Below are 10,571 nucleotides of genomic sequence, written 5' to 3'. Positions count from 1 at the left end.
CACCACAATTCAGTGAGGTATCAGTCAGGAGACAGTAGTTTATGCTGCAATAACAAATAAAACAGAAATCTCCATGGTTTAAAACAACGGGTTTGCTCTTTTTCCTCACTAAGTGTGGGTTGGATCAGCAGGGGTTGTGAAGCCTGGCTGTGGTCACCCAGGGTCCTTCCACAAAGTCCTTCCACAGTCACCACAGTACAGGGGAGGGAAGTGGCAGGTCTCACACTGGACCCTACGCTGTCTACCCAGAAATTCCACGTGCCAATTTTCTCACAATATCATCAGCCAAAACAATCATGTAGCCACTTCTAAATTCAGAGGGCTGGGAACATGTGGTCCTCGGACATGCCTGGAAAGAAGAGAGTCAGAAATATTTCGTAAACACCACTAATGACTACAAGTCTCAAAACCACCCCTCTTCCACCCTCAGCACCACCAGACAGAAGTGAAATAACATAGGATTTGGAGGCATCGGGATAGAGATTTGATTCCAACTCTGCCTCTAGCTGGCGAGGTGAACTTGAGCAAGGTTTTAAACTCTCTGAGCCTTATTTTCTCATCTATAAAGATGGGGAGAGGGAATACCTCTTCTAAAGGATTGGGAGGATTAGAGAAAATGCATGAACACCCGTATAAGACAAAATTGGGATGCAGCTTTTGTTTAATAAATGCTGGCTGCTGTGATTCATGTTGCTGTTTTCCCAACTTTGTTCATGTGGACATTCTTTTTCCTACACAAGCGTCCTGGCTTACCCGCCAGTCTTGTCATATTCTGAAGACAGATTCTCATTCCACCATGGGGGCCATGCTTCCCCAGGCCTTCCCCGCTACTCCCCAGCCCTCTTCTGGCATGACTCACCCTACACCCTAGCCCACACCGCCGGACTAAAAGACAGCTAAGACTAGACAGAAGGGTAGCGAATGGCGTGTGATCGCACATTAGTGACCAACACTCTTCCTACAGTTGAGTAAAAAAACACAGAGTACCCACCTTAAAAGGCAAGGTGACAAGCTCAACCTTGATGAACCACAAAATCAGTCAGTTAAATCTGATTTTGAAATCAGACACCCATGATTTCCTTGAGTGAAACTATACTTATATTTCTTAAAGAGAGTATGCCTACTTTATTTAGGGCACCAGTGCAATAATCTGTTCCCTATAGATAATTCCTAATCATTTTCCACTTTCACCTCCTTGCGTTTTTAAGTTGAAATTCATTCTGGGAGGATTGGAACCCACACGTGTTTATTGCTTCCATATTGTCTTTGACAGACTCTGGTCTTGAATCGTTATCTAAGATGACAACAGGCTGCTGACAACTTGATTTCCTCCCACGCTTGATAGCCTGCCATATCATTTTGTTCTGTGTTACGAGGAACATGTCGACATTTTCTCTGTTGGCCAGGCTTTTGAGGACTCTGTGCCACTGGCAAGAGGGACAAGCAGAGAGTCAAGGTCCCTGTGCCTAAGGATACCCGAGACTGTGGGAAATCCCACGTGGATTCTTGCTTTCCTAGAGAAGGGCACAGCGTCCTCTTTATTGTTTGCTGCCTTCCCTGGTGTACCATGGTAGAAGAGAGAGCTGGGAGAAAGCCCTCTGTCACCTTGTAGGGTTGGCATTTTCTGCAATCTCTGCCAAAATCAGACTCATCTGATACTCATTTCGGGGTCCTCCATCCTTAGGCATAAGACCGATGGTGACCGAGGAAAAGCACTGTCACTCATTGATGGCCCCTGCTCTTTCCCTTGCGGCTGCGTTTTCCAGCCGTTTAATGTGATTTCTTAATTGCTCATTGACCCCTATCTGAGAAGACACTGACCCTAACCAAAGGTGTTTCTGGGGGCGAGTCCCTCCTCTTGCACACTAGAGGACTGACCTGGCCCACGAGGAGCAAGGAGCTGGTGCTAAGTCCCAAGGAGTGTGAGCAGTGTGCTCTGTGGGACTTGGTGTTTGCAGCCTGGGCCCTGTAGCTTCCTAAGCAGCCTCCCATCTGCCTCATGCAGCTGCTGCTGCTGCTGTTTCCCCCAGGCCCTGCCCAGGCTGCCCTGTACGCTTTCTGAACCTGGATCCACTGGCCACTGCAGACTGTCCGTGGGCTCCTCGTAGTCCACCATTCATTCATCCTCCTTCAAAAACCACTCTCTCTCCTTCCAGATGATGCCAAAGCCCTGCTTTGAGGTTTCCTTTACCACCTTGAAGATGCCTGATGGCGGGGGTTGGTGTAACTGGGTCCCGTGGTCCTGGAAGTCCAGATCGAGATTCAGGCCAGCAGGTGGTGGCAGCAGGGGAGGTTGGGGTATGGGCCGGTGAGCACCTTTCCTGATCCTCGGGCAGAGTCTCGCACAGCCATGGATGCCCTCCCAAAGCATCCTCTGGTGCTCCTCCTCAAGAACCAGTGAGTTGGTGGCCTGGGAGGTGATGGCCCCAGCAGACATCTGAATGTTTCTGATGCCCACTGAAGAATCAGGCTTCTGTCATTGCATCCCTTTACCAGATGGCAATGTTGTAGCTGACTTATATGGCATATCATCCCAAGAAGATGTTCTTGATGGCTTCGGGGATAAATTATTTTTTTCTCAACTTTCCTATTGAAAAAATGCCAAACCTACTGAAGAGTTGCAAGAGTGATAACAATAGACACCTAGATATCCTATGATTAAATGAACCAGTCATTGACATTTTGACACACTGGCGTTGTCATCTTTCTGTATATGTATTTGTGTATGTGCGTGCCCTCTTCTTAGCTTTGGCTGAACCACTTAAGGGTTCGTTGCTAATATCATGACACTTGATATGCACCTCCTAAGTCTGAGGCCATCTCCTGTATCACACTTGAGAAATTTAGTATTGGTACAATAGTTATCAAATAGACAGTCCGTATTCAAATTTCCCCAGTTATCCTAATAATGTCCTTTATAGAAAAGCTGTAGTTGCTTTTAATTGATCCAAGAACCTATCAGGACCTTGCATTGTATTTAGGGCTGCATCTTTTGAAATCTGCACCCTACTTTTTTTCTCTGAGTGTTCAGCTAATTATTAAATAATGTAATAGACCGAAGCTATCCAAAACTTAGCCTGCCTAAGCATTATTCTCTTTTATGCTATTTTTTCTGTGAAAAGCATCATTATACTTTCACTGTCGGCCATAGAGAACTAGAAGAATGAGAGAATCTAGCTAGCAAAATTCATATGTATATGTTATTCTAAACACCAGGCTAATATCCAGAAGGGAAGGGGAAATTAGCAGACTTGTAATCAACTAGGGTTCTATTTGTGGTTGCCTTATGAAGGACGATGGTTCATTAATTCAAGTAAATGCTATGCCTTGATTATAAATGACATCAAGTGAAATACTCAGTGAGCTTGAGGCCCTGTTGGGAAATGCAAGACTTTTATAAAATTTGAACATGGAATAGTCTAATCCATTTTAAGAACTAGACTATAAAGCACCTTAGTTTAAACAAACACATGACTGTAGTTGTCAGTAGAGATAGATAAAAAATTGTGGCCTGTTTAGCTAACTTGCTAAAGCTGAAGTTCTTTCCAGACCACTTATATCATCATTTTTTCCCCCAAATTATAGTTCTACACATGATTTTTATGGGTAGAAAAATGGTTATCAGTCTTTGGTGTATTTTTATATGCAAAAATAGAAAGTTGGGTTTATTAGATAATTTACGTTCCTCCTTTACTCATGCCTCTGTTATCAAGACATTCTAAGTGGCAATTAAGTTTGGGGTTTAAATTATGGAATCAATGAAATATTTACCACATATCCATCCTCGTAAACCGAAAACACATGCACAAAACACAGCAAGAGGCATTCTGCTGGAAAATAAATAGAAAGTTCTGCATTAAGCACATTAAGCTGGTACCTGATAGGTTTTTTGACCAGAAGGGAGGAGAAGAGACCAAAACTCGATTAAAGGAGCTTTACTGTGCGCAGGTGGGCTGACGCCTAAGATGGCGATAGCCCTGAGCAGGGGAAGAGGTACAGCTTATATAGGATGGTTGGGGGGAAGTAGGGAAAGGGAGGAGTCTAGATCCGGCACGGGAAATTGGCAGGTGTTCATCAGTCAGTTTAGGTGGGGGGATCCTAAGTAGGGAGTTATTGCAAGCTTGCAGCTGCTGGTGCTGTAACTGTAGCAGGGTGGATGTTGGGTCAGGGGAGCTCTAGCAGGATCACAGCTGCCAGGGGGAATGCGAGGACGCTTCTATGACTGCCGTGTGCACTGGGGCAGGCTGGGTTTTGCAACAGGCCTCGTGGAAGTTGTGAGTGGGGGAAGTTTCCTGGAATGTTTGCTGGAGGTTGGTGACATCCTGGGGGAAGGAGTTCTGCCTAACAGTATCTACAGCAGGGGCAGGGAATAATTCTGGAAGAGGGAGAAAAAGGGACTATAGCGACAAGAAGCCCTGAACTAAGGAATAGATGCATATAAAGAAACAAGAGAAAGGAAAGAGAGGAATTGGCAGGGAGTGGCACAATCTCACATTTTACGCTGATTAGCACCATGGGCACCAGGCTGCCTGGTTCTGAGGGCCCTGCTTCAATTTAAGGTGGACTTCATCAGGTGGTTGTAGATTAAATAGAATTTCCAAGCTCCTCCCTGCTCCCTTAGAAAAACGCTTGAGGCACCCAAAGTCCCTGCGCCCAGCGCGAGAGAGTTTGTCTATATGTAAAGGAGTTAAAAAAAAATAGATGAAAAATGTTTGAAAAGGCTCTGACTCATTCCCTGAGATTTATGACAATTACAAAAATAAGTTTACAAGAACAAAGCCTTTCCAAACCGCACACTATATAAGGAGGCTGTTGGGAACATTTCCTGATTGGATCAAAAATATATACTGGACACACATTTAACTATAGAAATAAGGTAAGAGAGAGCTGAAAGGGGGCAGACACCATTTCGTTCTCCTACCAGCAGGGCTTAATGAGAGTTTTTTAAAAAACCTGTCCAGTTTTGTTAAAAATAAGCCAGGCTTTTTGTATACTAATGCTATGATTGAATTAAAAAGCTGCTTTTTTAATACATTTCTAAAATACTGAAAATGATCAGAGCTGGGGCAGAGGGGATAGAATTGGACCCAAGCTTTCTTTAAAATGCTGTCTTATCTTGAAATGCCAGTCCTGCTTCTCGCCTTCTTTCTTTCCACCGATGCCTCACAACCTTGCCTACAGTTCCCAAGTCATTATTTCCAGGCTGTTTGTTTTTTCTTAAAGTCAGGTGTTTTGCCAGTGACCTTCTCTCCCCTCCCGAGTGACCTTCATCATTCTGCTATTTCTTAACAAAATCATGCTTTCCTCCAGCCTTCAGGTTGCTACTCTACTCGTTTTAATTTAAACTAATTGTGTTGGCCAAGGTGGATCCTTAAGAGATTCATAAAAGTGCTGTGCCTGGAACTGGTTTTATATTTGACCTTCTTTTTATCTGGAAAATTACCATTTAAACTGTCTATATGATTCTAAGTCAGCATCCTTTCTAAATGATTGTTTTTGCCAAGGCAGAGAATCTTCTCACATAATATGGATATTTACTCTAAAAATATTTGACAAATAATAATTTGGTTTCCCAAGAAACCAGTGCTAAGTAACGCAAGGGAAATTATACCTGCAACTGGACAAGGCATGTGGTCAAAAACAGTTGTGTTCATACCCTCTTTTGAAATCCTTTCTTGGTTTGTTTATATATTTTTTAATTCCCTTAATTTACTCCCTTTTATATAGCGAGAAAGGTATATTCAGAATATACTGCAAGTTTTACCTTATGTGAATTACAAATTTTTGAAGAATCTGGACAAAATAAATGGTTTCGCATGAAAGTCTGAGGACTATAATTTGATTTTTTTGTTGGTTTGTGGCATAGGTGGGCCACAGCCACCCCTGAGAGGGAGAGAAGTGGGAGAGAAGACTGAACTCACAGCAACCTAATGACCCACCTTAGAAATTTGTTTTAAAATAAATCACTAAGAGCGCACGGGTGGTTCAGGGATAGAATGTTCATCTCTCATACAGGAGACCTGGGTTAGATTCCTGGACCATGCACCCCTGAAAAAATAATAATAAAATAAATAAATCACTGATTCCAAGCTGTTGCTTGATCATTTATTTTGTTTTCACCTAAATGCTAGGGAAGAGTTCTGATTATATTTTCTGATCATCCGTCTAAACTGTAGATAAAGAGGACCGCTATTTTTCACTTTTGTCTTTCATTATGCAGCCCAGATCCATGAATTCAGAGTATCACTCAGAATCTCCATCTCTGCAGTTCTTCTCCTAAGACGGCCCTCCGATCAATATGTGAGAGCAGATGGACTCAGTTTATTCCTTACTGGTTTTTTTTTCATTTTTATAAGGGCCAATTCAAGGAATCAAACTTCTACTCTTCCAAGGCAGGGTCCTGCTAAGTCAGAGGCCATTCTCAGATAGGCAGCTGTACAGACTGCTGCGCCAGCAGTACGGACAGCATGGGAGGGGATAAACTCTCCTTTCATGAGTGCAAGCCCAGGGCTGAGTGTTTCCTATTGACTTGCAAGTGAATGTTCATGCTGCTCAGACGAGGGTTCTCGCCTCCTCCCTGCACTGGAGAGGGTCCCCTGTCCCCGGAGGCCTGGCCCTTCTCAGGTCCCAGGCAGCGGAGAGCCTGGAGCCTGGAGGGCAGGCCTGGGCCAGCCGTGGTCGGTGCCTGTGGCCCATCTCAGTCCACACTGCCCCCACCCCTGGGCCCCGAGACCACAAGGAGGAAGCGTGAAGAGCACTTCCCTGCTCCTAGCAAAGACCCTCTTCCCCTCTTCACCCCTTCACACACACACGCACACACCCTCACATGTGCACATGCATCCACATGCACACACATGCATGCTCACACATGCACACACCCATATGCACGCATACATCCGCATGCACACACATGCATGCACGCACACACATGCACACACACATCCACATGCACACACATGCATTCACACACACTTGCACACATATGCACGTGCATGCACACACCCACATGCACACATGCACACACATGTACACACACACATACACACAGGCACACACATGCTTTCACAGAGTGAATTCACAGAATGCTTCCACGTATACTGACTTGATGCCATATCATTTTACAGATGAGAAAAGTGAAGTACAGAAAATGTAGGTAATTTGCCCAAGATCCCAAAGATAATGGAGAATTCAGGCCTTAAACCTATGTCTCTTGGCATGAAACCTAGTTCTCTCTCCACCATCCAAAGGGAGGCCAATCTTTTTTCTCCTTCTTCTAAACTAATCTAAGGTTTTCTATTCAGTGCTGAAAGTACGCACAGCAAAGTACTTAGGGGGCATCTGAAGGAAATAAAATATGTAGAATGACCCCAGGGAAATAAAATTCTTATAAACAAATCAACACATTATAAAATTCAAAGTACAGCGAGTGATACAAAGTCAAATGATCCTGCAAAGTGTGCTAACGGGAAATTCAGGAATTAAGTTGTAGGCTGGGGAATGGGTGGAATTAATTTTCTGGAGGAGGATGGTTTTGAGCTAACTTTTTTGGATCCTATTCTCAAAGCATCCACTTGGAGCATCTGTTGAAATTGTAACAGATGGAGCACATCAGAAATGTGTTCTCCCTTTTATTTTATCTTGAATTCCGTAGAGAAAACCGGCACCTAAGGTATTGTGGAAATATAAGAGAAGTTCGTTGTTATATCATCATCTGTAGTATAAAGACATAAATCTTACTTGTTCCTGGGGGAGTTACCTTATAATTAAGTCTTACTGAAATAAGAACTGAAAATGACAAATAAATGTGATATTTTCCGATGAATTCCTCAGTTGCATTGTTCTTTTTTCAGCCTCAGTGGACAACTGATCCCAGCTGCCTCTGAAAAGCAAGAAGTCTTGTGCTGATTGAATGACCCTCCATTGCTGCTGATGCTATCATGAAAAAAAAGAATGCAGATTCTGCCCTTTTCACCCCCCGTGTGAAACTTTGGCTTTTCATATACTTGCTCATTCTTTTGCCCTCCGTAGAGATGTCTGAACCTGACCCTTCGTCTGGATTTGTGGGAACTGTGGAGAATGGAACTTTCCTTGAGCTCTTTCCCACATCCCTCTCCACGTCGGTGGACCCGTCCTCCAGCCACCTGTCCAATGTCTACATCTATGTGTCCATATTCCTCAGCCTTTTAGCCTTTCTGCTTCTGCTTTTAATCATTGCCCTCCAAAGGCTGAAAAATATCATCTCGTCCAGTTCCTCCTACCCAGAATACCCAAGTGATGCTGGAAGTTCGTTCACCAATTTGGAAGTCTGTAGTATTTCCTCTCAAAGGTCCACTTTCTCAAACCTTTCCTCGTGAAGGAAATGGAAGAATCCTCGAATGCTGAAGCAGCTGAGGTTGCCCCTCAGAGGAAGTGTAGCATGAAGCAGTCGCCGCATGAAAGAAATGACCCGTTCCTTTGTCAAGCAATTAGCCCTTTTCCCTCTGGCCTTCATCTCTGATTTCTGTCTATGATACTTTATTTATGTGAATGTAGAAGCCGATGCTGGCAGAAATGCAGCAAGTCTTGAGGCTCAGAATTTCACACAAATTGCCTGACAAATCTGGAGCTGGCTTCTTTGGGATGTAGAAAGTGGGAAAATCCCACTTTGGGGGATGCCATGAGCTCACCCACGGCAGCCACTCCATGGATGTTGGATGCAGATTCACACTGCATTGCTCCTAAGAAGTTGTGAGACCAATTGAACCAGTAGGAACTCAGGCAAAGTAGGACTTTGGACCATTCAGAGGATATTTTCCATAGTTAAAAGATCAAGTGGAAGACACCAAATTTTAAGACAGACAGTCAATTTGGATTTAATGCATAACATTTCTAACACGGGGAACAAAAATATGCTAAATATTTTACCTAAAATTTCACTTTAACCAATGAAAGTCACATTTGTTGATGAAGCTAAGTCATAGTTGGAAAAGTTTTAACAGAGTTTAACTCTTAAAGAGAAAGACAAGTATGTGCCATGATGCGATTGGTAAATGTATTTCTGCTCTCTGTTTTCTATTCTGCTTATGTTACAGCTCTTAATGTCCTCGTCGTGAGAGTCTTTGTGGTAATTGATGTTCTGTCATCTGTTGCATCTTCTGTTATCAGTAAGAGAAGGACCAGAAGAGCCGCCAAGTTTTTATTGCCTAGCTATAATTTCCACACCTGGAAAATCGGCGTTTAGTGGTATTTCATGCAGTCACCACGCCCAGCAATTGTGTAAGTGTGTTCCTTTATTCCGTTTCACGGTCTTTGTACCTTTAGCACAGAGTTCTGCTAAGCTCTGAGATCCAGATGTTTGCTCTCTCTCAGTAGGTTGGACGCCTTCGAGATGGAATTGCGAATGTCCTTGTTGTTACATGCTCTGTGAATACTGTGTCACTTCATTAATTGCTGTATGTTCACATACTACTCTGCACTAGGATTCCAGGATGTGGGTTGATAGGAAAACTGCAGACACACCAGTTGTGCAGCTGCTGACAGCGAGAGTGACCCTGGGGGCCTGGGTCTGCCGTCTGAAGTCAGGAGGTTTGGCCCATGGAACAGGGCAGAGGAGCGAGCCTGGCATGGGACATGGAGGAAACCAACGTGCACGTACAAACAAGCAGAGTCAACGCCAGCTTCTTCTCAAAGAGTCATTTCAATTGAAAGAGGAATGGCCCACAATGGAAACACTGAGCCCACTGGGACTTGGCGTGTCACTCCCAGCAACGTCTCCATCAACCTGCCGAGGCCTCCTGGCCCCCAAAACCCCTCTTGTTCCAAACACCTAATAACCGTGACGAGTGGCGCTTCACGGCGTGCCCTGGTGTGAAGTGCACATGGCACCATGGAATGGTGCTACAGAGAAGACCTTCGTCACTGGAGCCACATCAGAGGACCAGAAGGCGACTTCCTTTTGTCTTCTAATCCCTTGGCTTCGCTTAGGCCACACTGAACTGCTTTTACAGCAGATATGTCAGATGCGTCTCCAAACACCAGAAGACCTGCACAGGGTTTGCTGCCCTAAAATGCATAATTAATGAAAGTTTTCCTCTGCTGTCATTAAAGCATGCCGTTGAGCAGGGCTATTGTCATGTCATATAAAACCTGAACTAGGAAACCCTGCTATTTTAGGAAATCAGCGTTCTCTGATGTATACAATTAAAAGTTTTGTCAAATTACACAGGGTTGCTGAGGCATCTTATATCATCCCTTTCCCTTTTTGGTTAATCTTGTGCTGCTTTGGTTATTAAGGAAGAAGGGGCATCAGTGATGTGGTTTTAAAAGTAAATGAGATTGCCACACAACAGGAAAATCTGAGAATAACCTGTTTTAGAGGGTAATGTGATATTCTTTCCCTCTGAAAGAGATATACGGGCTTCTGACAGTAAAAAAAAACAAACAAACAAAAAATCTTAATCCGACTTGCCAGCCCACTCACTCCCTGCCCAGCTCCAGTGGTCCTACTCTCAATTCTCAATAGAGTTAACTAGGAACAACATTCAAAGATGTAAAATAGGATTTTGTCATCACCAGCTTGCCAAGGTAACAGA

The 10,571-nt window shown here is 43.9% G+C and overlaps 1 protein-coding gene across 1 annotated transcript; it reads left to right on the top strand.

Moving 5' to 3' along the window:
- The first annotated feature begins 7,856 nt into the window (after nucleotides 1-7,856).
- Nucleotides 7,857-10,199, top strand: SERTM1 (serine rich and transmembrane domain containing 1). Its single transcript, XM_077155822.1, has one exon. It carries the CDS (start codon nucleotides 7,938-7,940, stop codon nucleotides 8,352-8,354), a length of 417 nt encoding a protein of 138 aa, XP_077011937.1. The 5' UTR covers nucleotides 7,857-7,937; the 3' UTR covers nucleotides 8,355-10,199.
- Nucleotides 10,200-10,571: the final 372 nt, after the last annotated feature.

Source organism: Tamandua tetradactyla, chromosome 4, assembly GCF_023851605.1.
Source record: "Tamandua tetradactyla isolate mTamTet1 chromosome 4, mTamTet1.pri, whole genome shotgun sequence".
Classification (NCBI taxonomy): domain Eukaryota; kingdom Metazoa; phylum Chordata; class Mammalia; order Pilosa; family Myrmecophagidae; genus Tamandua; species Tamandua tetradactyla.
This window is presented reverse-complemented; position numbering and strand designations above follow the sequence as displayed.